General features: G+C 46.9%; 2 protein-coding genes across 2 annotated transcripts; both read right to left on the reverse strand.

Annotated features, from left to right (window-relative positions):
• On the reverse strand, positions 1-27377 carry LOC117053335 (RING finger protein 37-like). Its single transcript, XM_033160999.1, has 5 exons — positions 27292-27377; positions 9581-9681; positions 6237-7419; positions 2969-3130; positions 1-253 (listed from the first exon to the last, which is right to left on the reverse strand). Exons 2-5 carry the CDS (start codon positions 9632-9634, stop codon positions 45-47), a joined length of 1608 nt encoding a protein of 535 aa, XP_033016890.1. The 5' UTR covers positions 9635-9681; positions 27292-27377; the 3' UTR covers positions 1-44.
• Positions 17349-27369, reverse strand: LOC117053334 (FAST kinase domain-containing protein 5, mitochondrial-like). The gene is made up of 2 exons (XM_033160998.1): positions 27292-27369; positions 17349-20063 (listed from the first exon to the last, which is right to left on the reverse strand). Exon 2 carries the CDS (start codon positions 20026-20028, stop codon positions 17530-17532), a length of 2499 nt encoding a protein of 832 aa, XP_033016889.1. The 5' UTR covers positions 20029-20063; positions 27292-27369; the 3' UTR covers positions 17349-17529.
• Positions 27378-27734: the final 357 nt, after the last annotated feature.

Raw genomic sequence — 27734 nt, forward strand, 5'->3', positions numbered from 1 at the left:
TGTTGGATCATCCAAATTCCAGAGAAAACGTCGCGAGAACGGTGTCAGAAGTGGACCCTCAGGATGTCGTGCGTGGCAACCAGCCTCTTGCAACTCATGCACAGTATCGATAAGGACTTCTGCTTCTCGGCCAAGCAAGAGCGGCACACCAGGTGGCCGCAAGGGAGCTGGTAAACGGGCTCCGTTTTGAAGTACACGGAGAAGGTCCGGGAGCAGGAAGAGCACCCTTGGGCGGAGTCACTTCTACTGTGCTCTGCAAAAAAACAAAAACAAAGGAGGAAGAAGCACACGTGAGTGCCCTTGGGGTCTCCTGGTCAGCGATACAAGCCCAAACAATGGGAATTCCCACTCACTGTTGGAAAAACGCCCTGGGGGTGAGCCTGCAAGCCCCCGGAACTCGGAGCATCCTCCAGTATGCGCAGCTCCGGAGAAGGCATTCTCCCCTCATCTCCAGTGCGCTCAGCGACATAAACCAGCTGGTATTATGCACACTAGTCTTCTAGCTTACAGAGCAAGAAGCTTGAAGCATCGTAGAGCTAATCTACTATTTAATTACACACTATGTACAGAGAAAGGCATAATGGCGTCTGTTTTCTCCAACTCCAGTTTATCATGCTCTTCTCAGACAGACATGTGATTTATAACAATCTTATCTGCAGCATCCGACTGCATGAAATACTAACACTCACCGCAGAGACCATCAAGTGGAACCTTGAGCACCTTTTGCAAGACCCAGCCTTTGGAACTCTGGTCAACATGAGTCGGGAAAGTTTGATGGAATATTATGTATTATTGTTACTGCATTTATAATCCCCCCTTTCTTCCGGGGAGGTCAAGGATGGCGCACATGGCCCCCCCTTCTCACTTAATCCCCCACAACAACCCTGTGAGGTAGGTTAGGCTGAGAGGCAGTGACAGGCCCAAGGTGACCCAGCAAACTTCAGCGCAGGGTGGGGATTCGAACCCTGGTCTCTCCCAGGTTCCTAGTCTGACACTCTAAACACTACACCACCAGTCTGTTTTTCAATCTATTTTGCTATTGTCACCAGCCTCTGGGATGGAGGAAACTATAATCTCTGAATATAGCCTGACTCTCCTGACACATGCACTCAGAACATAGGATCTGTATACATCAAGGAGAATGTCAACATGCATATTAGATAATCAAACAACTCAGAGGATTGATTGTTTCCCCGCCCCCCTAAACATACAAACATTACTTAAGGTCCCACCCATTTGACTGCAAGTGCTCCGCAAATCTACACAAGGCATGCTAATCTTGCAGAGCACACATACCCTGGATGGATGAGGTCCACGGCTTCCTCTAATGGCTCTCTGATGCGGCTTCTCTTTGCAGGAGGAACACCACAACGCTGTGGAATTCACGGCCACAAGATGTGGCTGTGGCCACAATCTTGAGATGTTTTGCTCCTTCTCTCATAAGGCCACTTCTGCATTGAGCAGGAGGTGGATTTGTGGGCGTCACGACCCTACCACGCGCGTAGGGGGTGAGCTCAGCCCCTGCGCGATTGGCAAAATTTCCCCCCACGTCTCCCGCAGGCCGACCAGTCCGGTCGGCCTGGGGGTGTGTCCTAGTCCCTTTAAGCTAGAGACGGGCAGGAAACCCACCCTCTTTGTCCCACTTCCCAGCCGCTTAGGTTCACCCGCCCACCCCACCCCCTTTTTAGATTTAGCTTCGACCTTGCTATGGACTTCGGTTGGTCGCCTTGGTTGGCCGGGGGGCCTGGTAGGACTTTTTCCCTCTTGGACTAGCCAAAGGGTTTTTTCCACCTACCTCGTTGCAATCGCCACAACTCTTGGTTTGGTGGTTAGGCATTGGGAAATTTCCATGGAGGTGAGGAGGGGAGGAAGCGTCATCAACTGCCCCTCAACTGAAGGGTATTCCGGTAAAGGATTCCGGGGGCGTGGCCCTGTCCGAAGCCTGGGGAGCTGAGGGCCTAAGGCACGCCCCTAACGGTGATCACAGGGGGAGTTCCGGCCGATGTACATCACTGGGGTTCCTTACTGGTGGTTAACCCTTCCCTGACTCCCAACACACGGGTTGGGGGCGGATATAGCTGATAGGGTCCAATGCCTAAGCCAATACCGCTCAACGTCCGTAACCAATAAAGTTGTGGCCTTTACGCCCATTAAAATTTACATGATGAGTCTGTGTCATTATTTCCACGGGGAGGGGAGGGACATTGCCACGCAATACTAGAACTCAAGAACATCCCGTGCAGCAGAATGTTGGAAGGTCCAGGACCGGCAAAAGGAAGTTCTTCTTCCTGCAGCACGTGGTTAACCTCACACCCGCAAGAGTGATGGGCACCAACCTAGATGGCTTTAAATCAGTGTTCCCCAACCTTAGGTCTCCAGCTGTTTTTGGACTACAGCTCCCATCATCCCTAGCTAGCAAGGCCAGTGGTCAGGGATGATGGGAGTTGTAGGCCAAAAACAGCTGGAGGCCCAAGGTTGGGGAACACTGCTTTAAATGATTAGACAAATTCATGAAGGGCTACAAGCCAGGATGGCTATGCTCCACCTCCATGGCTGGAGGCAGCCATGCTTCTGAATATCAGCTGCTGGAGACTACAGGAGCCGAGAGGGCTGCTCTTGTGCTCGAATCCTGCTTGCCGGTTTCCCACAAGCAACTGTGTGGCCACCTTGAAGACCAGGTGCTGGCCTAGGGGTGACACTGGCCTGATCCAGGAGGCTCTCCTTGCATTCATTCTTATGAAGCGGTCACTTTCAGGCAGCATTTGAAGTTAGACCTGGGGCTGCAGGTTTCCCACCTGTGCAATCTATGTCTTGCTAGGCTGCTGGGCAGCCGAGGGCTCTTCCTCATGCAACAAGCATTAGGAGCGCTTCGCAAACTTTGCTTCCCACCACCCCCTTTCCAAAAGAGGAAGGCAAGAACCGCCGTTCCCCAGGCCAGCAACCCTGCAGTGTCGTGCTGCCTCTTTACCGTGTCCGCTGCTTGCATTCCATGGGCCAGGGCAGCTGCCGCCAGTGTGTGGTTGCTGCTGGCCTTTCGTCAAGCTAGCTGTGAACAGCGGCATGGAGCTGAGCGCCGAGTTCAAGGCGCTATCTAAACTGTCCGAAAGCCTCTGTTCGTGAGAAAGCAGATCTGCGGAGAGATTTGCAAAATCATCATCATCAACATCTGGAAATAGTCACTCTGGATTTATAAAGGGAGCAGGCAGCAAAACAATGGGCAAGTCAGTCTTTCATGCTGTGCTGCAATAAAAAAATTAAAAAAGCAAGTTTAAAAAATAAAACGGAAGCATTCCAGTGCTCTTCTTCCTTTCTTCCTACCAGCGGCCAGGATCCAATGTTCTCTGTCTGCTAGCGCAAGGGGTCGATAAAAGGAGTTGCGCAGCAGAGGAGTCAAGGCAGAGACTCTCATCTGAATCCCCTCCTCTCCACCCTTCCAAACACATGTTCGATTAATGTTTTAAATCCTAATTAAACATGTGGTCGACCAACACCCAACACCCCCTTTTTCACAGCCCTGGATCACTGTGGGTGGAGCCGCCCCAGGCTGCCTTGACCCACTCAAGGAAAATCGCAGATCAACCTGACCTATGTCCAGAGGCTGTGCGCACAGCCTAGCAATAAGGGGGGGGGAGAGAGAGATGGGATGGACTCGAAAAGAGCACTTGTAAACAAGAAGCAGTGGAGGGAAGAGGGGAAAGTAAATAGATTTGGCAGAAAGTAACCATCACTGATTTGCCACTGCTCGAACGTGGCAACAAACTATGGCTGTGGCGTTATCACGAAGCTAACAAGCCGCCGTGAGCTTTCGGTTGACGGACTTCCTCCTCTTCCTTGAGGCCAGAAGTTGAATAAAAAACAATAACCACAGCTTGCTGTATCATCCAAACCCAACCTTAACTACGGCTGGCTTGAAACAAGCCAACTTCAAACGGAAGTTCAAGACGCTGGCTTGTTTGACCACAACTTGCTGGACAATGTAGCAATTTTTCATTAAGGAAAAGTGAAAGCTTCTTAACACCTCCTTGCAGCTGAGTTGGAGGGTGGCAAGGGGCACAAACCCAAGTCTTGTTGATTTTAAACAGGAAGAAGAAGCCTGAAGACCACGAAAATGTAATGAGCTTTGTGGCAAAATCACAAAGTTATTTATGCATGTTTTAAAAAACAAATACTGAAAATGAAGCTAATCTGTTTTCTTTTCTTTCTTTTTTTTAAAAAGGATACACATTTTGTAACCTCATCTCTGAAACCAATGCATTTCCCCCAGGGGGTGCTCAAGCTTGCATGGTACCGGCACCCGCTTTAAAAAGAAAAAGAAAAAAGTGTGGCACTTACTGCAACAACTTGATGTACCAGCACCTATTTTTCTAGAAAAAAAGCACTGTCTGTAATTGTATTAATTTGAAACAAAATTAAAAAAAAAATCCTTCCAGTAGCACCTTAAGAGACCAACTAAGTTAGTTATTGGTATGAGCTTTTGTGTGCATGCACACTTCTTCAGATACCACAAAAGCATGCACACGAAAGCTCATACCAATAACTACCGGTAACTTAGTTGTTCTCTTAAGGTGCTACTGGAAGGCATTTTTTTATTTTGTTTCGACTATGGCAGACCAATACAGCTACCTACCTGTAACTGTATTATTTTGGAAAGCCGAGGGCACTTCTAGACTACTGTTCTTTCCGAGTGGGATCCAATCACACGCCAGCAGATTTAGGGTGCACAATTGTACCTAATTAGTGCTCTTGGGCAACAAACCACCCTAAAAATTGACTTTTTGCAGTAAGGAAAGTGACGGGGAAAGGAACTGCAAAGTGTGAGATGACGTTTATTTTGATGCAAGGTCATCTCCCCACCATGCAAACAAATTGGGATGAATGCTCAACGAACACAGTTGTCTGGAAATGTGGTGGGATGGTAAACAGAAAGACAGGAGGCAATCCACAAGCTGACAGAGGCGGCCAAAGCTGGGCAACAGAAAACCTGGGGTGGAATACAGCATTTTTACCTCCTGACCACTATAGGGACAAAAATACTAAAATATTCAGTGGACACTGCCCAGTTCTGTTTCTTATCTTTGAAATGATGGGGTCAAAAGACTCTTTTAGAGAGGTTCTCAGATACTTTTAGGATCAGAATTCCCTATTGCCCAATGGAGATGTGCAGAATGAACAGGCCTGGAAATATCAAGGACTTGACTCAAACGAAACAGAAAAGGAGGCAAACAGTAATGGAGGTCATAAGATTAACCAGCAAAAGAATGCAGCAGAGCCAAGAGGAAGGATGCGTCCAAAACAGAAGACAGCTCCCTGTGAAAATGGCCTGGTCATGTTGCCACTCTAACCATCTTACAGCTGCAGCGACAAAGGCGTAGCTTATTCCTGCTGCACCAGTGCTTAATTTTCCAATGCTGAAAATGTTCCCATTTTGTTAATTCATTGGTAATAATCTATGGCTGCCAACTGCAAATGCAACATTAGGCAAGCTGGACAGCTTCAAGGTTTTTAACTGTTATCTGTTTGCTCTCCAGGGCAGTCTTTGCCAACCTGGTGCCCTCCAGATGCTTATTTATAAAAGCATTTCTGTGCTGCCTTATCATAATGGTGTACAACGTTAACAACTTAAAACATCATCCCAAATGATGCAAATAACCATTAAAGTGACTGGTTAATCAATTTAAACTGCTGCACGGGCCCATTGCCAGAAAAATGTCCTCAAGAGATGTTTGAAACTCAAAAGGCAAGGATGCCGGCTGAACCTCAGCTGGAAGAATGTTGCACAGCAATATGAGACCAGCAGAACTGCATGCCTGACTCCCTAGTTGAAGCCAGCCAGGCCTGCACAGCACTGGGGACAACAACGCCCCTCTGAATGTTCTTGGTGCTGCCAGGAGCAGATGGGACTTATAACATCTGGAGAGCAGCAGGTTGACAAAGGCTGCTCTAAGGAGCCAGAAGATTTCCTGATGCAAAGTGAAAATTTATCCATGCAAATTGCCCCGTGCAAACTATCCAATAATATAGTTTGCATAGGAAATTCATTCCCCCCCCCCAACCTCTGCTCCCCATCCACTCGCCATTCAAAGAGTCACATTATAGACCCGAACAGTCAAATAAAGCCTTTTAAGAAAAAAATAAATAAATAAAAGGGAAAAAAGAGGATTTGAAAGAAGCAGCGCCAGCAACCCAGGCTGTTTGCCAACGGGCTCCTTCTGCATATTAAGAGGACAGAGGAGTACCTGTCGAGCAGTCCATCTGGAAGGAGTTGGCATCGCACTCCGTTTTCATTTTTTTAGCACGGGACTCAGAGGTAGACGTGGCAACAAGGTTTGTCGCGGGGAAACGGAGGAAGGGCTCCGTGCTGCTGCGTTGGCCGCCCGGCTTCTGCTCTACGAGGTCCATTTTCCTTTTGAGGGAAGACATGGCTATGGAGGAAGCTACCACCGTCCCCGTGGCCTGAGCCCTCCCCAGGAGGCGAGTGCTGGGAATGCTGTGCTGGAGCAGGAAGTGGTCTATCCTCGCCTTGAGAGAGGGGTGGGGCAGGGGCTGCGAGTGCTGGCTGAAGGCCACCCCCGTGAAGGGATCACTGGGCACTCTCCCCCAGGACGCCTCGCTCCGGTTGCACTTCTCCAGCGTGCTCTGATCGATCACTTTGCCCGAGGGCAGCAGCATGGGGAGAGTCATTACCTCCAGGGTGATCGGGTCCAGGAACTCCTCGGGAATGTCCGGGATGGCGTCCATCAGCTTCTGCTCCTGGCTATCCGGGTTGCCAAAGGGCGCCAGGTCGCTCTCCATTGGCGACGGGAGGCCGGCAGCCTGTCCTCCGAAGCCTTGCATGGCCCGCAGCACGTCGTCCACCACCTCGTGGGGGCAGGATTTGGCCGGCTGGCCCCAAACCTCCACTTTCTTGATGCAAGGGAGACCGCCACCAGCCACATGGGTGATGCAGATCTTCAAGTGCGAGACGCAGCTCAGGGAGCTCGGGCCTTTGTTCCACAGGTCCAGAGACGCTGAGCCAGAGAGGGAGAAGAGAGTGTCCATCTGCTGATGGAACGGAAGCCTCGGCCGGAAGCCTCGGTGGCTGAAGGTCACTTTGCTTTGATTCTTCAGCACCGCTTTGCCCACCAGCGTGAAAGCTTCCTTGTCCAACGGGGGCTGAGCATCCAGACCTGAGAAGGGAGAGTCCGAGCTGCTCCAAGAGGCTTTGCTGGGTGAGGTAGATGTGAAAATATCCAGCCCGGTGATGTTCTGATAGCCGCCGGAGGAGACGTCTATATTAATCCGGAAGATTTCTACGTTGAAGGGGAAAGAGAGAGTCACGTGGACCGGGGGCTTGATGAAGTATTCGCAGCGGAAGCCTCGGTTTCGTCTGGCAAGGTCTTCTGAGACCAGGTTTTCTACTTCGTATCCGTCAGCTGAGATCTACGGGTAACAAAGAAAAGGACTGACAATATTTCCCGCAGTCTTTGCATGCCGGCGTAACAACACAGAAAAGAGACTGGAATCCTGTAGCGACAACAAAAAAGGACTCGCCCTCAATGAACGCTCCCGTGGATTTCAACAGGAGAGCTAAAGCACATGCTTAAAATTCTCCGATTGAAATAACTGGGAGTGGAACATTTAACTTTCTTTACCGCATGCCCCTAACTCGCCACCTTTTTATTGTGGCCGATTGGCTCGAGTTACACAGACACACTTTGCACACACACCCCCGAAAGAAGAAAAAGTTTAAGTGGGGGGCATATGTTTCAAAAGAACCTCTCATCACCCCGCTACCTTATTCTAAACCAATCTGCAAGTCCTCACACGGTGGGATGCCCAGCTTAAATATCCCAAGCAGATACCGTATTTTTCGCTCCATAGGACGCTCCGGACCATAGGGCGCACCTCATTTTTAGAGGAGGAAGCAAGGGAAAAAAATATTTTTCTGGTTTTCCTCCTCTAAAAGCCCTGTTTTGTTTTGTTTTTGAGGATCAGCTAAAAGTTTTGCAGCTTTTTTTGCAAAGGGAAAAGCCCTGGGGTTTTGGGGTGTTTTTTTTTTGGAGGATCAGCTAAAGGTTTTGCTGCTGTTTTTGCAAAGGCAAAAGGCCTTTTTTGAGAATCAGCTAAAAGTTTTGCAGCTTTTTTTGCAAAGGGAAAAGCCCTAGGGGTTTTTTTTTGTTTTTGTTTTGTTTTGAGGATCAGCTAAAGGTTTTGCAGCTTTTTTTGCAAAGGGGGAAAAGCAAAGCTCCTTTTGCAAAGGGGGAAAAGCAAAGAGGAAAAGCCCCATTTTTATGGGGTTTAACTCACATTTCTGAAACATCTTAAGGAAAGGGAGCCATTTCTACTGTTTTCAGACAGATAATCTAATCAGCTAGTCACATGTCCTGGGGAAACAAACAACCTCCCTCTGCAGCACATTCAACAAAGGAGGGCGGGGCTGAAAGGGAGACGGGACTCTTATCTCTCTCCCGATCTCCTGCTGATCAGCTGCTTAGTGGGGTCCTTTCAACACTCCCTTTTCTCTTTGTAAAATAAAAAGCACAATCTGCTTTTGGCCCCTGGGCAATTCAGCTCCAGGGACCACCATTCGCTCCATAAGACGCACAGGTATTTCCCCTTACTTTTTAGGAGGAAAAAAGTGAGTCTTATGGAGCAAAAAATACGGTACTCTCTTACAACCTTCTCTTGAAAAGCTGGAGGAGGAAAAGCGTGCAAGGAGCCCTTTTGGATCAGATCAAAGGCCTCTCAGCTCCAGCATCCTTCATCCTTCTCCCCACAGTGGCCAATGTCTCCAGGTAGCCCACAACCTCTGGTCGTGTTCAGAGGACGACTCTCTCTAAGCCTGAAGGTCCCACCACAGGGGAGCTTTGGTTTTTCCTCCAGTACTAAAACATCTGCCTACAAGAGAGTGCAATTGACCAAGCTGTAAAGCAGCAAGGACACTGACCTGTCTTGCCACTACTCTAGTTTCTGATCTTCCATTATGATGTCACTTCCCTGGCCAGTGACTTGCAAGAGGAGGCGGTCCAACCAAATTCTCGCTTATTTTTAGCTCCACCGGAAACAAATGCAGCATCTGAGCCAGCTATAGTTGGGTCTATTTCTCCTTCAGGCTTTTGCTGAGCTACTGATTTTACTAGGGGTGGGGGGGGGGGGACAGCTGTCTGATCATGATTATAGGGCCAAGGTAGACCTGCCAGTCCAAGCCAAAATGGCAAGCTGGAAGAATCTAGTTTTTGTTTGTAGGGTGATGCTGGTGTGGTGACAGGATTACAGAACCCAACCACCTGCTGCTTGATTAGGCGGGTTGCACTGCACAAAATGATCTGCTGAAGACGTTGACAACCCTGGGTGTCATTAAGCCACATTTCCTCAGAAAGGATATGCATGAGCAGCAGCGGCGGCGGCAGCGGCAGCAGCAGAAAGCCTATGTGCATAAGCGGTGTCAATTTAGCTCTGCAACGAGCTGCTGAGTCAAAGCACTCCTTGATCTCTAGAATGTTAACTCCTTTGACCCTGAGATACTGCGCCAAGTCTCCACCCTCTGCTTTCTTAACCTGGAGCAAGGCGGGTTGTGTGTGTGTGTGGGGGGGGGGAATACCTTGTTGCAGTGAATTCTTGGCTTGAATTGCGGGAGGCAAACATTTATCACCATCTTTGTGGCTCAAGGTGGAAACCAGCTCCCCAATCTTCAACTTGGCTCTAAAATAAAGCACACAAGTGGTTTTTTAAATAAATAAGTAACTGTGGCGAACAAGTTTGGATTTGAGATCCCGCTTTATCCCAACCTGTCAGGGTTGTCCCCGGCACAGCGCAAGGTGGTGGAAGGGCTCTCGGGGTGCTACAGAGAGCCCCGGCCCCACCTGACCAGCAGCACCTCCTCTGGCAGCAGAGGAAGCAGCAAGGCTTTGTCGCGGATTGCTCCACAGCGCTGTAGCAGAGAATTACAAAAGCCACAGGTTCTTCCTTGCAGTATTGTTTTATTGTGAGCTATATACATACAGACAGTTCATACAAAGACAAGTAGGACAACTTCACTCTCACTCTCTGACTCCACTCTACACCACCACACCCTGCTTAACAGGTTCCCCTTTAATACAAGACAACAGCCAATCATCTATCGGCCCACTCTTGCTGAGTCTGACACAGTAAGGTTTGCAGGTCTATTGCATCAGCTTCTTTTACTTTGCATGCAAGCTCAAGCCTGCAGACTTACTAGGCTACACAACATTCTATGTATCCCGACAGGCTTCCAGCGGGGAGGGGCATGCATTTCAGGGTATGGAGGGAAGAGACTCTGAGGATGCTGGAGAGACCCTGCACTCCCCCAGCTCAAGGGGCTATGAAGGAGACGCGCAGCGTCCGGCGCCCCAAAGGCGTCGAGGGGTGAAAGGAAAGGATGGGAGGCGGGGTTTCCGTATACCGAAACTCTTTTGTTGGGGTCAGAACTGGAAGGGGCCATTCCCGGATTCTGCCGACGTTTGATACAGACACGAACTTATTAGCTCTGCACTGTACATAGTTTGCACAATAAAACTATTAAAGGAAACTTGGGAGTTTTGCCTGCTTACTCATGAGCAACTAACTGAGGACCTTACACTACCCGATGGAGTCTCAAAGTGACTAACATTCTCCTTTCCCTTCCTCCCCCACAACAAACACTCTGTGAGGTGAGTGGGGCTGAGAGACTTCAAAGAAGTGTGACTAGCCCAAGGTCACCCAACAAGTGATGTGACAGAATGACTGAACATCTTGCTAAAGAACTACTAGGCACAGATCCACACCATTAGGTTTAAAAAACATCTAAAGGATGTGACTTTCCCCAAAGAACCATGGGAATTGTAATTTGTTATGGGCGCCTGGAACTGCAACACTATGATGGGAAAACTACAGTTCCTAGAGTTTTTTGTTTTTTGGGGAGGGGGGAGGGAGTCACATGCTTCTAATTTTTGCTGGGTGTGCTTTAAATGCATGGTGGATCTGTCCTAGGAGTTCACTGGGTTGTCCAAACATGACATGCAGCTCCAGGTTTTGCTTCCACCGACTAGTCTGACAGACTAGAGGCTGTGAAAACACCGAAGATTTGCATCTAGACGGTTTGGGGGAACAAATAAGGGTGAACAAGCTGAAACTTAATCCAGATAAGGCAGAGAGATTATGGGTAGTTACGCCTGCTGCAGAAAGAGGTGGGCACTCCCCAAATTTGCACTGGTGGTGGGAGGGGGGAGGTTTCCTCCTGGACTTGGTGTCGTCAGTGACCTGGAATACCTTTAGCTATCGAAGAAAGCAAACCTTGTCAGAGTTACACACACCTTGCTTACATCTAGACTAGACTATTTTAACGTGGGATACCTTTAAGTCATCCTGAAACTATTGATTGGTGCAGAATGCAGCTCTGCCTGGCTGATTGTTGAAATCAAGCCACCAGAGCATATATATGAAGGAATGCAGAGTTAGCTTCGCCCGTTACCTGTTTGTTTCTGGGACCAATTTAACGTCCTCATGATGAGCTTTGAGGCCTTAACAGTTTGGAACCAAGTTACTTGATGCAACACCTACACCCAGGTGGACCTTGTGTGGGAGTTAAAATGGGCCTCAGAGACTCTACAAATGGGCCTACCTCCAATAAATGATAAATTAGCGTCTTTTTAGTGATGGCCTAATGGCTACGAAACTCCTTTCCACAATGCACAGCCCCTAAGTGAAGCATGAAGCACTTTTTGTTCTGAGCTACTTCTAATTCACTCTTTTAACTATTTTCAGCTCAAGCTAAATGGGCATTTCAGTGCTCTCAGCCTCTCACTTTTAGCTGCTTTGATTATAACATTTGTTTTGGTGATTTAAATATTGCATTACAGCACAGTAAGCGATTACACACACAAAGCGATGCCCAGGCCTAATTAGGGCTTTCCAGGCCTTGGAAGATTGACTCACCAAGCCAAGGCTGCAGTCACCGAAACAGAATGTCTAGTTGCCATTTTGGACGGTTCTAAAGTCCTATTTTTGAAAAGATGGACTGGCTGTGATTGATTAAACACCTAAATAATAATAATAATAATACCTTTATTGTCAATGTACAACCTGTGTACAATGAAATTAACCAAGGTTGTTCAGAAGACAACCTTGAGCCAAGTTAAGAACTCTGAGTGCTTAAGAGAAGAAAACTCATTTGATCCAGGGACAGTCCACACACATAGGCTCATTCCGACCTCTTTTTCTTAATGGCTCCTGCTCCTGCTCAGGCTGCACGGAAAAAGCATTTTGGTCCCAGAAATTCACTCCGATTGTGCAGACAAAATATAACGGATAGAATTCTACAGCATGTGGTATTAGTGTGTGAAAACAGTCCAGATCCAATGATCCCCAGACATCCGCCTCCAGATGATGGAGTTATCAGGCAGTATCCTGGCACCCAGGCATCTTCATTTGGTGTCAAGTGGTCGAATGCAAGGTGCAAAATGTGCCTGGTGCCCTGCTAATTTTGAACACTGCACACCCCTTACTATCCTGGAGCATTTTGGCAGGTTGGCATGTGTCCTTGGACTCTGTTAATGCCTCTTGCTTGTCTGGATGAAATACAGAGGTGTGTTTGTGTTTGTGTGTGTGTGTATAAAAACCAGCCAACTGTACAATAGTATTTACATTCATTGCTCCAGCCACCACTGTATGTGCCCCCACCCCCAGAAAGGGAATAAGGCCCTTGGAATAAGGTTCCCCCACCCTGGATGTAGTGCATGAAAAACTGATGTAGCTAGCACCCGCCGTACTACAGCTCTGCTTCTATCATATCAGCTCAAGCAGGATGGGTGAAAAGATGGTCCTTGGATGTGAGAGCAGAACCTGCAGTCCCAGCCAGGGTTGACGACGACCACCACCCCTCTCCTCGGGAAACAGAAGAGCCAGTGTGGTGTAATGGTCGGAGTGTTGGACTAAGACATGGGAGACCAGGGTTCAAATCCCCAGTCGGCCCCGAAGATCACTGGGTGACCTTGGGCCAGTCACAACCAGAATTCTACAGGATGCATTGCTAGTGTGTGGCAACAGGTCAAGATCCAAGGCCCCCAGGCATGCACCTGCAGATGGTTGAGACGTTGGGCACCACTCCTGGTGCCCAGGCATCTTCACTTGGTTGCAAGTGGCCGACAGCCAGGTGCGAAATGTGCCTGGCTAATTTTGAACACTGCTTCCAGCTTGCTATCCCTTTTGAGTTTCGTCAACACCCTCCCTAGTTTAGCTCAGCAATAACTCCCAATATACCTTTAAATGAAAAGGTCTTTGAGTCTGATCTCTGATCCATGATTGCTAAGGCTCGGTTAGTTCCCTCCTCAAGCACGAAGCCTGCCTATTGGCGACATCTTCTGATTCCCTTCAACAAGCAGAATCTTATCTGTTTGGGGAGGGAGAAATCCAGGACAGCAAAGGTTGAGTGCTGACAGAAAGGTAGCAGGTCTAGCACAGCAAATCTCAAAGGGTGAGGCAGGAGAGGATGGAAAGTGCAGGGGGAAGATTCAAGGACAATCAAAGAAACATTTAAACACTTTAGTGTACTTTGGGTTCACTGGCTGTCATGCAGAAAAGTTTTAGATTGGGTGTTGGAAGTGAAGAACAAATTAAGAGTTTTTGGAACAAGAAGGGAACCCTTTGCAGCACCAACTGGATGCCAATGACTGGCGTGCAAGGCTGGCATATTTGGGTCAATATCTTTACCCAGCTGAATGAGCTCAATGCCAGTATGCAAGGCCACAATGACAATATCCTCGCAGCTACAGACAAAACAAGCTGCATTAAAAAAAAAAGGTTCCGCAACATACCCTGAAAATGTAAAAAAGACAATGAATTACATAGCCTCGTACAGGAACATCTTGCAACACTGGTAGAAAAGACTGACCATTACTTCCCATCATCTGCAGAAAATTTAGACTGGGTTAGAGACACCTTTGCAAATTGCAGCCGTTCAGGACTGACATTGAATGAGGAGGAAATGGCCTGCATTTTAAGTGTTTGTACCTTGAAAATGAAACACAGGAGTATGCTACTGGACTCTTTTTGGATATACAGGAGAAACTCGAAAAATTAGAATATTGTGGAAAGGTTCATTTGTCTCAGTAATTCAACTTAAAAGGTGAAACTAATATATGAGATAGACTCATGACACGCAAAGCGAGATATGTCAAGCCTTTATTTGTTATAATTGTGATGATTATGGTGTACAGCTGATGAGAACCCCAAATTAACAATTCCAACTTTGGGGTTTTCATCAGCTGTACGCCATAATCATCACAATTACAACAAACAAAGGCTTGACATATCTCGCTCTGCATGTCATGAGTCTACCTCCTATATTAAACTCTAGTAGCTAATGAATACAATTGCTTACATAAATGGACTTTTTCACAATATTCTAATTTTTCGAGTTTCACCTGTACAGCCAGAAACCATATCCAAACCTCTCTCCAAGAGTATGGGCTGTTCTTCTGCAGTTCTCCATGCAATATTGTTGTGAACAGGGATGTGACAAATAAAGATCAGAAAAGAGAAAGGCTTCTTTGTGTTGATGAGACGAGTGTTTGTCTCAAATTAGAGCTAATATGAATGAGATTACCTGGCAAAAGCAATCTCACACCCCTCATTGAGTTTGTATACTTGCTTAATGTACATATGTAAGAGGCTCGTTTATAATTATATTTTGGAAATGATTCACATTCTTATTTAGCTGGATTGTTTTATACTTTCTGGATGTCCCATGATCATATTATAAAGTAGTTGTGTTCTATGTTATGAATCAGGCACTGGTAGTTGTTTCTTTCTTGTTTTCCAATGTATTTATCATCAATTAAAAAATTGGTGTGGTGCAAGGAAATTTTTTATTCTGAAGGTGTGGGCCTGAGAAAAAAGTTTGAGAACCACTGGTCTAGCAGGATGCAAGGGGTGCTACGGCCAGCTTCATGTTGTCATGGAAGGCCAAAACTAGATTTTATTCTAGATGTGCTGTCATAAAATCCCACCCGTCACTTAGCCAATGGGAGGTTCTCCCCTGGCCCCAAAGTGGTGGAATTTTCGTGGGGATCTAATCTGGGAAGGGAAAGGTTAGAGTGATCTTGCCTCCCTGGGCACTGCACTCCCGGTGAACAATGCTCCTTCACTCACACCATTATTAAAAATTTAAAAACCTGTGTGTATTGAAGAGCTGACCAAAGACCCATCTAGTCCAGCACATCTAGTTCTCACAGTGGCCAGCCAGATGCCTGTAGGAAGCCAGCAGGCAGGTTCCTAGCCACACAGCAAGGAACGTCTCCTAAAGGTTTTCCAACTAAGGTATCCCAGAAATCTAACAAGCTGAAGTCATGCAGCAGGAATTGCTTGTACCGTCCGTATTGCGGGAGCGATGATGGCCGAGGAAAGGTCCCTAAGGTGGGAGTGCAGAAGCAGGTATAGAGATGGAAAGGCATTCATTCCACTAGCCCACAGATGAGATGCTTTGAGGGGAACAGGGTGGTGCCACAAGCCTTTCCTCTCCATTATGAGGCTCCACGAAAGGACCCTTGCTGTCCCAAATTTTTCTTATGTCTGCTGATGCCCATTTTCTCCTTTGAGTGAAAATTCCTTGTGTGGTGTTCTACCGAATCCTTGTCTGTCACCCAGCTCTACATCCTACCCCTCTCCCCCAAAACCCGGTTTATCTTAGGAGCTTAGTCACAAAAGTCAAGCGAAGCGCAAGAAACATTTCGTTTTCAGCCAAGCCTACGTTTTAACAGACCACATCAGACTTGCAAACTAGCCTACAGAATATTCTTTTTTTAAACAAGCCTGTGTGAGCAATCATACCTGCATTGCCATTTGTGCCACATCAAAAGCTGTTTAAGGGTCAGGGGCTTCCATTTTACAAAAGCTTCCTTGCTTGGATGAGATTCATACTTGACAAAGTGGAGTAGCTATTGACAACACTGCACTGGGCTGTCCAGGAAGCTAAAAGACATCACTACCACATTTCTGCATTTGAGAATTATGCCCCTTTGCCAGGAAAGCATTCAGCTTATGGAGCCAGATGAGAATATGTATGAAACTTGGAAACAGCTATAGGTCACAGTAAAAATAAAATAAAAAATGAGACTTTCTAAACCCTACAGATAGGGACGCGGGTGGTGCTGTGGTATAAACCACTGAGCCTAGGGCTTGCTGATCAGAAGGTCGGCGGTTCGAATCCCCGTGATGGGGGAGCTCCCGTTGCTCAGTCCTAGCTCCTGCCAACCTAGCAGTTCGAAAGCACATCAAAGTGCAAGTAGATAAATAGGTACCGCTCCGGCAGGAAGGTAAACGGTGTTTCCGTGCGCTGCTCTGGTTTCCCAGAAGCGGCTTAGTCACATGACCTGGAAGCTGCATGCCGGCTCCCTTGGCCAATAAAGCAAGATGAGTGCCGCAACCCCAGAGTCATCCACGACTGGACCTTCAGAAGGCGTTGACAGAGGGAAGCCTGCAATGTTATAGGGATGTTGACAAAAAAAATCCTTTCAAAAACTACCGGTATATGCCACCTGTAAAGCAAAGGCAAGGCAGTAAATCCCATGCCACAGAAAAACTGCATATGAATAGCAGTGGCTCTTAACATTATTTGCCTATATTTCTGCAATTGGAAATCTTAAGTGGGCAATTGCTTATGAATTAAGGAATTGATTAAGGATAATTTCTTATTAATCACTGTTTTGTGCGCTCAAGATCAATAAATGTGTATTAATCCATTCAAAGTGTGTTCCAGCCATTCATTTGGAACAGCAGAAAAACCTACCCATGACCTCCACCCAGGAATTCTAAACAAGGTGATTAAAGTGTAATAAAGGATGGTGGAAACCTATTAAGTTTATGTGAACACTCCATATTACCCACAACGCCTTTCCGAGAATCATAGAATTGTAGGGCTGGAAGGGACCCCAAGTGCCATCTAGTCACAGCTAAAGAATCTCTGGCAGATGGCCACCCAAGCTCGGTTCAAAAATTTCCAACAAAGGAGAGCCTCTTCTAGAAGAGGCTGTAAAAAACAAAATACACCGTTTAAAATGCCAAGCACTTTACAGCATCACTCTCGCTCACATTTCTGCTAGCCCACCCGGTTATGTAGGCAAAGCTAATTCTCATTTTGCAGATGGAGACTAAGACTCATTTAGAGTGATAAGTGAACTGGGGATCACATCTAGACATCACCACTGGACTGTATTGGTATCATTAACGCTTGAAAAGCTTTCCCCGCTCCCTGTTCACTTTCAAATAAGCTAGCTGTCACTCCAGGGAGGAAAAAGAGCGCATATAAAATCCTATTAGAATAAACATTTTATTTACAGGATAATCACTGCGAGAGACATTCGCAAGCTAGGGGTATGTTGCCATTCCTAAGAATACTGAAGCACAGACCCTGCAAAGAGATGCTGGCAACTGAGCAGTTTCAAAAAGGTACATTAAACGGCAGTGCTAAACTACCTAGCAACATTGCCTGAGACCAAGAGCATCAGTGTATGAGGAAACTTTTCAGAATTTTGGTTCTGAAAACCTGCAGATGGGTCACTGACTACCTATGTCATCTAAAGCGCCAAACACTTTGTGGTGCAAATAGCTCAGCTTTTCTGACCGGCTACGTCTGAGCAAAGGCAGCCACTCCCAGAAGGGTAGCTCTACTGCTACGTATCCCATTTGATGGAGTTGCCTCCTTTTCAAACAGTGGAACCCCAGAAGGCGTTTGGAGCTGTAGCAGTAGTGGTTCTTGCTAGTCACCTGGACGGCTAGTTTCACATCCTGCCCTTGCAGCTCATTCAACCGAGGGGCTGGACCTTTGCATGAAGAGGCCTTGGGTTTGGTTAAAGCATTCAAGATGGCTCCCGTCAGTGGAACTCCATTTGAAAACGTAAAATGATCCCGAGTGGGTGGAGGCGGATCCTGTGGCGCTGCTGCTGCTCTGTTTGGGGTAGACGTTTCTATTTTGTTTTCAGTGTTATTCACGGGGGATTGGCTACTAGGCCTACTGTTTAAAAGCTGACTCATCAAGTCATCTGTAAGGGAAACTCCACTTTCATTGAGCTCCAATTTTACAACTGCCTGAGAGTTAAACGGCAACGGCTTTCGGTCAGGGTCAAAACGAATCTCCAAATCAACGGATCTGGTATGAGGCAAGAGCATGTGATTTTTGACATACTGGGGCCCACCCAACATCTCCTCTAGTAGAGACAGAGCTTCTGTCAATTCTCGCTTTGTTAAAATATCCTTCTTGGCAACGTTCCACAGTGTCTCTGCTACCTCTTGCCTAAGCCGCGGCTCAAGGCGATGGCCTGTGTAACTGGGGCATTCAATCTCCACCGTGCCATCCAGAGTGAACAAATCCTTCCTAAGGTCAAATTCACTCTTGTGGATTAATTCTGCAAACTCAGGACCCAAAGCATAGTCTATCAAGTCGTTTGGGAACCTCTCTGCAAATGCCAGAGCTAACAAAAAGGTGAGGAAATGCTCCGGGAATTTCTGGATTTCATGTATCTTTGCGCGCATCTCTTCCTCGAGGCTGGCATAAAGCTCCTCTGCATTGGGGGGCTCATAATTCAAGCATCCATATGACCACAAGAATTTGGCAATATCTTTGCTCCGGCAATAAGAAACTCTGGAAGGCAAAGAGGCAGCAACAGCGTTCATAATCCTTTCATCCAGATAATGCAAAGCTGAACAGGCAAGGGTGATGTGCATGACACCTTGAATGCCTATAGTTGGTATCATGGGAGGAACAACATTCCCAAGCTGATTCATAAAGTCAAGATGAACAACATGAGTGTAACGGTACATCTTGAGGACATTCACCAAGGCAAAAGAGCTCATGTCTGACATACAGGCAGAGACTTTATCTCCAATTTTCTGCATGGTATGTTCTGAAAGACCGTTGTGGGACTTGAAGAACCCTAAGCAAATGGCACCCACTTCCTCTAGTTTGAGAGATTCCAGCTGTTTTAACACCAAGAAGTCTAATTTCTTCATTAACTCTTCAGGGGCTTTACGGCCTTCGCCTATGATGTAGACCAGCTGGACCAGCTGGGGCAAAGAGAGTTCTTTCCAACGAACGTTGACACAGCTCAACATGCTCTCCAGGTACTGGGGGATGCTACGGCCTAAGCACCGCCACAGGTCGGCCACCATCAGCTGCTGGTCTAGCGTCATGTCCCAGACCCGGCGGCAGCACTCCGCTTCGTACACATTCAACATAGAGTGGGAGGGTGGGATGGCCAGGCAGACAAACGCTTCTAAAACCATCATAAGCTCGGAAATATCGAAGAACTGGATCTTCTCAATTCCATAGCGGCAAAGCACAGCAAACTTCATATTGGATTTCATGCTTATTTGTTGTTCCGCTGGCAAGCGGCTCAGCTTGAGGAAATACTCTGCAATTGCTCTTGGTTTCAGGCTACTTTTCAATACGGAGATGTTCTGCAAGATCCGGTCACGTTCTTCCATGGAAATGGGCTGAGGGAACTCGTATCGGTTGTAGCACAGAGATCTGTATTCGGGCCTTTGCTTCTGGAACAGCCTAATATCTTCCTTAGGGTCATAAGCCTCCACGTCAGCTGCTTGCCCGTTGTCTTTCACGGGGTCCAGTTTAGTTGGCTGCCCCAAAGAAGGTCGGATGGGCCGAGTGGGATTGCCTTCCAAATCCAGCAGTGTGTTCTGCGTGCTCGAAAGCTTCCGTGAGCAGGTAAGGTTGCAGGCATTCTGTAACGGTTTGGCACTAATCCTGGGACAGTCACTTTCTAGTGGCTCCTCCTCCAAACTTCTCGAGGCTTCCTCGCGAGATATGGCTTTGGTTCCTGGGTAAGCGGATGGATTAAAAGATACCCGGTATTCTGCAGGCTTCCACAGTCTGAGCATGGTGGCGGGTTTAGAGCCCTCTCCTGCCTCTTTGGTGGGCTGGCCGCCTTTTGCTGCCTTTCGGAAGAATACTGTCTTGCCCCCAGGCTTGCTTGTAGTAGAAAACGCAGCTGTCCTGCAAGGCTGCCCTGCAAATCTTCGGCATATTATCTTCGTAGCCATGGTCACAATTACCAGGTCAGAAATGGTCCCAGGTACTGCAAAAAGGGCAGATGAAGAATGAGTGGCTTTCATCCGTCATGATGGCTTCTCTTTTTCTTTTTTAAGAAAACCTTTTAACACCATAGTAATACATGCCCTGAAAGGCAGCATTTACCCAGCACTTCAAACAATCTCAGCACATGGATATCCACCAGAAAGTTGACTATACTCAGCAGCCAATAATCCTGCTCCGTCCTCTCACACAACCAAGGTATTCTGCAAAAGTGAAGGACAGGTCCCTTATTTTAAGAAATTAGGTGCTCGGTTGATACAGGAATCTCTTTCAGGACTAGAATACACTATGAATTGTATCCATACATTAGTGCATGTCTATGCAGATAATATCCTACGTTAACTTCGAATATTTAAGGTTTGTGCAAATCTTTAGTATGAAAGAAGCAGCAACCCCCTCTTAGCAGTATGCGGCCTACAGTGGTTCTCAAACATTTTACAGAAGAAATTCACAAACAGCATTTAAACAAAGATTTAGGACACACCAGTTGGGATCCATTCCTGACCATAAAGTAACAACTCTTTGTGCTGCCTTTATCCTGCCTCTGCAAGCTTGAATAACTAGTGTGATCAAACCTCCCACATCCACTATCAGTGGCCGAAGCTGTTGCTGGCTGAAGTGGAAATGGGTCAAACCCAAAGTCTTAAAAAGTGCAAGAAGCAGGGCTGTGATGTTCAGACTTCTGACTGACTAATCAAATGCCCTGGTTAATTGGGCAGAATGTTCAAAATTCAGTTTTTAAGCGGAAGTCCTTAGAAAAAGCACAATCAAAAGCATTCTCACTCCCTTGCAGGACTAGTGTTTTTATTCTTTTTTATATAATTGATTAACCAACTGAGATTTCTTTAGCTGGTGACAACTATAGTTGAAAGCTCTTTATAACTGCCAAATAGCACCCAAACCCTCAAGTCCAACATTTGAAATGTTTCAGGTCTTTGGAAGACAAAGGTACTGGAGACATGCTGGCCCCAGAAAATGAGAAATAAGTGATAGTTTAAAATGCCTTTTTTTAAAAACAGGATCACTCAGGTATCTAGAAGCTGTGAACTTTGGAGCCTTATCAGGCTCTTCTTTAGGCATAGATGCTCAAAGCAAGATGTAAAAAAAATGGAAGGAGGAAGTTCTTGAATGCTCTACCATGGCTGAGGGCTACCTGAATGCCCCACGCACAATGGGCCTGCTGATTCAGTAACAGTCCATATGGCACTGGCAAGAGAAGATGGCTTTGGAGTCATGCCCAAAGAACCACCTTATATTTAGCAACATCCAGCTTTCAAACAAAATGGCAGTTCCATTTTGAATGTAGAGTGGTACCTCGTTGAGCGTCCAGGATCTGTTCTGGAGCCCCGGACGCTCGACAAAAGAGATGCTCGACGAAAGAGACGCTCAACAGAGCGCCGCTGTGTGCGTGGAGTAGTTTTGAACTTCTGCGCATGCGCGAAGCAGCAAACCCGGAAGTAACCTGTTCCGGTACTTCCGGGTTTGCTGCGGACGTCCGTAGCAAATGGACAATCAAGGGGGCGGACATTTGCAGAGGTATGGCTGTATTCAAATGAATTCATATTGCTCTGGAAGCAGCAAAGACCAGAGGCTTTCAGCACATTTGTATGTCTGCTACAGAATGGCAGCGTGAGATGTCAGACATAATTTGGTTCAAACTACGATTCTAGCAAGCCAGGAAATCCACATGTAGAAAGAGGAAGAATAGGAAGGTGGAAACATGATGTCTGAGTTAAGTCCAAAGGATTTTGCTTAGCATGAAGCACAAATTAAAACTACCACTGCAACGTTGATTTCAAATGCTAAACCACAGAGTCGATGCAGTGTAGCTGACGTCAAGGAAACTAAGCCAAAAAATGGACTTGGTGTTAAAAAGGTTTTCAATAAGCTCTCCAGGAACTGCCACCACTTCCTAGAAGGCAGTTTTTTCAAAGTCAAGTTAGTGAAAAAGACCCCCACCCCCAGCCAGCAAAACAACCGTTAATTCTCTTCTGTGTCTTATACAGAAGTTACTTAGAAGTAAAAGCATGCTGAAATAACATAACAGATGCCAAAGTCTAGATGTACTACTATAGATAAATCTATGGTGTGACCATACTTGGAATATCTCAAAAAAGATATTGGAGACCTGGAGAAGATGCCGAAAATAGTAACCAAAATGTTCACTGGCCTGGCGCAACTCTCCTATGAGGAAATATTACAAACATTTGAGACTATTTAGTGTAGAACAGGCATGACCAAAGTCATTTCGGGGGCGTAATTTGGCCTGCCGGTCGGTTTAATCTGGCCCCTATGGCGGTCTATCTCCTGGGGTAAAACCCTAAAAGAAACTCTACAAGTCGAATCCTAAAAAAAAAAAAGCTCAACAAATTAGGGGCAAAATCGTAAAAAAAAAGCTCAACAACATCAATCCTAAAAAAGGGGTCAACAACTGTGGTTGGCCCTCACGCTTGTTCACTTCATCAAATCTGGCCCTCTGTGAAAAAAGTTTGGGCACCCCAGGTGGAGAAGAAATGTGAAAAGAGGGAACATGGAAGAAGTGTGGAGTAGAGAGATATTCCCCCCCGCCGATATAATACTAAAACCCAACGTTCGGGGTTATCCAATCTAGATGAATGGTGGGAGATTCAGGACAAAAAGTAGTATTTTAACTGTACAGTGCTTAGTTAATCTGCTGAATTTGCTTCCTCAAGATGTGAGCGATGTGTAAGAGTGGAGAAATAATAGCTATAGAATCACTGTAGAGTTGGAAGGGATCCCGAGGGTCATCGAGTCCAACCCCTGGCCATTCAGGTATTTCAACTAAAGCATACATGACAGATGGCAATCCAACCTCTGCTTAAAGACCTCCAAGGAAGGAGAGTCCACCACCTCTTGAGGGAGTTCGTTCCACTGTCAAACAGCTGTTACCACCAGAAAGTTCTTCCTAATGTTAAGTCAGAATCTCCTTTCTTGTAACTTGAAGCCATTGGTACGGGTCCTACCTTCCAGTGCAGGAGAAAACAAGTTTGCTCCATCTTCCATGTGTCAACCCTTTACATATTTGAAGATGCCTATCATATCTCCTCTCAGTCTCTTCTGGAGACAGTACTCCAGGTGTGGTCTGGCCAAGGAAGAGTGGAGAGGTGCTATAACTTCCATTGATCTGGACACTAAACTTCTGTCGATGCAGCCTAGAATAGCATTAGCTGCTGCATCACACTGTTGACTAGTGTTGAGCTTGTGGTCTAAGTAGTAGCAGGGTTGGTCACAACTGAATTCAAGAACCCTTGGTGGAGCTATTACAGCTGCCCACCCACCTCAGGACAAGTTAGGCTAGGAACCAAATGATCCACATGAGGACAGAGGCAGCTTATTTAGCTGACATATCAATCAGTAGAGAGACCATAAAGAAGGCTGATCGCCGAAGAATTGATGCTTTTGAATTATGGTGCTGGCGGAGACTCTTGAGAGTCCCATGGACTGCAAGAAGATCAAACCTATCCATTCTGAAGGAAATCAGCCCTGAGTGCTCACTGGAAGGTCAGATCCTGAAGCTGAGGCTCCAATACTTTGGCCACCTCATGAGAAGAGAAGACTCCCTGGAAAAGACCCTGATGCTGGGAAAGATTGAGGGCACAAGGAGATGGGGACGACAGAGGACAAGATGGTTGGACAGTGTTCTCAAAGCTACTAACATGAGTCTGACCAAACTGCGGGAGGCAGTGAAAGATAGGCATGCCTGGCGTGCTCTGGTCCATGGGGCCATGAAGAGTCGGACACGACTAATCAACAATCAGGAGAGAGACTACCGGTATACCTAGCCCAGTACTGCCCATCCTAAATGACCAGCGGTTCCCCAGGGTGGGATACAGAAGATGCTTCTCATCACTTACTACAGGCTTCCTCAACCTTGGCCCTCCAGATGTTTTGAGACTACAATTTCCATCATCCATGACCACTGGTCCTGCTAGCTAGGGATCATGGGAGTTGTAGGCCAAAGACATCTGGAGGGCCGAGGTTGAGGAAGCCTGACTCACTACCTGATCCTTTTTAGTTGAGATCACAGCAACCATGCAAACCCTATGATCTACCACTGTGTTAAGCTCCTCCCCAAGCAAACAAAACCCTGATGAATTGCAAAGTAGAACCCGGTATTTTTGCATTGTTTTACAAAATATAGATAGCCTGAGACGACAATTTGAAGGCTGATGAGGAGAAGAGAGGTTCCTTAAACCATTGCTCTCCAGCCCATTTCCTCTTCAAAATTAAGCTCTCAAGGGGAAAGGAATACATACAGATTTTCAAAAACTAGCAGAACCACACAATATGCTGTTCTGTCAGTATTGTAGTAATTGATCATATACAGGAGAAAAGAGTCTGTTGCTGCCACCTGGTGTTGAGAAAGTGGAGCCACCAAAGAACCAGAAAAAAAGAAAGGCCCAGAGCTTAAATTTATTTATTTATTTATTTATAAAACCACTCAGATTTCTAGCCCATCATACAGTGGGCAAAAGCAAAACTTGTCAGAACAGTATGCCTGTAACACGTAGGCAGGACTAATTGATTGGCTTCTTTTTCCTGCATTGCTACAAGAATTTGCTGGGCTGGTGGGGAGGAAATAAGTGAATTGAGTAGGGAGGCCATATTTGTTAAGAGAGTACAGAGAAAATGGGGCTTTTAGTGCCTTTCTAGGGTGGCTCATGCACATTTAGGCAAGTTGAATCATAGTGCAAAAGATGCAGAAAAGACTGCAGCCTGCAGTGGAAATGGGTTAAAAGACACCTGCCCGTATTCTGTGTTAGAGGGCCCCATGTTGTTTCTATAGAAGGACCACTGTGCAGAGGAATGACTCATGGTTTCAGTTGCATCTACAAGAATGCACAGAGTATAGAAGACAAGTAAGATGAATTGGAGCTTTTAATACAGGATGGCAAATATGACCATGTAGGAATTACTAAAACCTGGTGGGATGAGACTCGTGACTGAAATGGCGAAATCTGTTCAAAAGGAATACATCAAACAGGAAGGGAGAAGTAGCAGCATTATAAGTAAGGAATGTTTACACTAGTGGAGAGATGCATGACTTGGAGCATGAAAGACAGATTGAGAGTATATGGGTAAAAACTGTAGGAGAGGGAAACAACAGTGGCCTAACTAAAGGTTTCTGCTATAGACTTCCATGCCAGACTTGAGTGATGCCCTCCTAGAGAAGATTACAAAACATTAAAAAAAGGAGTCATGGGAGATTTCAACTACTCCAATATCTGCTGGAACACAAGTTTACTGTTAGGTGGATTTGTAGCTGGTTGACCAACCGAGTGCTCACTAACAGTTCCTCATCATCCTGGGGAAAAGTGACAAGTGGGGTGCCACAGGGTTCTGTCAGGGATTCAATGTTGTTCAACATCTTTATAAACTATTTGGATGAAGGTATCTGGGGGATGCTCATCAAATTAGCAGATGACACAAAACTGTGTCCAGGTCTGGGCATCACAATTTAAGGAGGATATTGATAAGCTGTAACGTGTGTAGAGAAGGGTAACCATTATTATCAAGGGTCTGGAAACCAAGTTTTATGAGGAACAGTTGAGAGCGCTGGGTATGTTTAGCCTGTAAAAATGGAGACTGAGAGGAGATATGACAGCCATCTTTAAATATGCTAAAGGTTGACACATAGAAGATGGAGCAAACTTGTTTCCTCCCACTCAGGAGGGTAGTACCCGTACCAATCAATGGCTTCAAGTTACAAAAAAGGAGATTCCAACTCAACATCAGGAAGAACTTACTCTGACAGTAAGAGCTGTTTGACAGTGGAACAGACTCCCACTAGAGGGGCGGACTTTCCTTCCTTAGAGGTTTTTAAGCAGAGGTTGGATTGCCATCTGTCATGTATGATTTAGTTGAGATTCTAGCAGTATAGGTGGTTGGACTAGATAATCCTAGGGATCCCTTCCAACTCTACAATTATATGATTTCCAAGAAAGAGGAATTTACCATCTTTTGTATGCATGGTGTATGCATTCAGCGTGTTTGTCCTTGCCTGTGATGTATTAACAGATGATATATACCCCAAAATAGTTCAATTTACCTTGTGTGCCTTGTCTTATTTAGCTTATAAAAGTTTGGCCTGTGTATTTTATGTATAGTGCCTCATTTACAGAAGACCATTGGAAATGGAAATTTATTATTATAACAGAGAAAAAACATATGCATAGGCCCCACAGGGAATGTTAGGTGTTCTTTATAATCATATTACACCATGAACAAGAAATCTGCAGGTGCCTGGTGTCTGTACATGTGATACTTGCCATTGCAATGCTGCTCTGCAAATGTCACCCCCGAAAAGCGCAGAATACACATGGCGGAAGATCAAGGCCTCCTCGGTTAACCCTTCTCTGCCTGAGACCTAAGAGACGGCTGCTGAGCAGACAATCCTGGGCAGCTTCACGTGCTAATCCATAACGGTACCATTAAGGAAAGTGCCTGCTGTGCAAACTGCTTGCGATTCACTCCACTGAGAATGCAATAAAAGCCCTGCAGGATCAGGCCAATGGCCCATCTAGCCCAGCATCCTGTCCTCATGGTGGCCAACCAGGTGCCTCTTCTGGGAAACCTGCAAGCAGGACCCAAGAACGAGAGAAACACTCTCCTCTCCTGTGGCCTCTGGCATCCGGCATTCAGAAGCATCACAGCTTCCGACTGCAGAGGGCAGGGCATAGCAATCGTGGCTAGGAGCCATTCATAGTCCCTGGGGCTCCCTGCAGGTATTTCCACAGGCACGAATTTGCTTCCAATTTACCCTGAATTATTATTTTAAGAAAAAAAACAGCCTTTGCCCCACCCTGAAGGGTAAATTAGTATCAATGAATGTCTGGAGGTGCCAGCAGAGAGATGGCATAAGAGGGGGGGAGAGGAGGCACCTGGAGTCTATGACGCAAACACGGGGGGCGTGGTAAGCGCGGGGGGGGGAGAGCACTGGCCAGATTACGTCACTCCCAGATGATGACGTGTTCCCCAGGGTCCTATAACGTAGAGCCGTGGGCGGGGGCTGAGGAGAGGCGACTGTGACGTGCCGCGCAGGGGCTCCAAGCATCGCCCCCTCCCCCCTCAAACGCGTCACCCTCCCCCGGCTTTGTATGGTGGGGGGGTGTATTTATTTTCGAGAGTGCCGCCCCCCTCCCTCAGGACACCGACAGAGCCTCCTCCTTCTCGGACTGCCCTTCACTCACCGGGAACGGCGCTGCCTCCGTCCTCGTCCTCCTTCTCCTTCCTCCGCTGCCGCCGGGTCTCGCCCCTGTCATGCAAGCCTCCTCTTTCCCCGCCCTGCGCGACCTCTCTCCTCAGGAATGCTTCAGGTGCCTCCCGCTTCGGCCGCGCACTTCCGGGAGAGGCCCTACGGAAAGCGGATGGGCTCAACTGCCTTCGCGTGCTTGACGTTAACTGCTGGAGAGGTGAGGCAATGGAGGGAAGAAGGGGGAAGAAAAAAAGACAGCATCCGCGCAGGCGCGCCGAGGGAAAAGTTCGGTTCTGCGCACGCGCCCGGGTGCCTCTCTGCTGTGCGCATGCTCCAGCACGGGGAAAGGGGCGTGGAATAAACTGCCGCCGCGCAGGCGCAAGAGGGCGCCCTGTTTGTTGCTAGGGGAGACCGCGGTTGGCGTCGTCAAGGGGCGCT

The sequence above is a fragment of the Lacerta agilis genome, chromosome 9 (genome assembly GCF_009819535.1).
Source record: "Lacerta agilis isolate rLacAgi1 chromosome 9, rLacAgi1.pri, whole genome shotgun sequence".
Lineage (NCBI taxonomy): Eukaryota > Metazoa > Chordata > Lepidosauria > Squamata > Lacertidae > Lacerta > Lacerta agilis.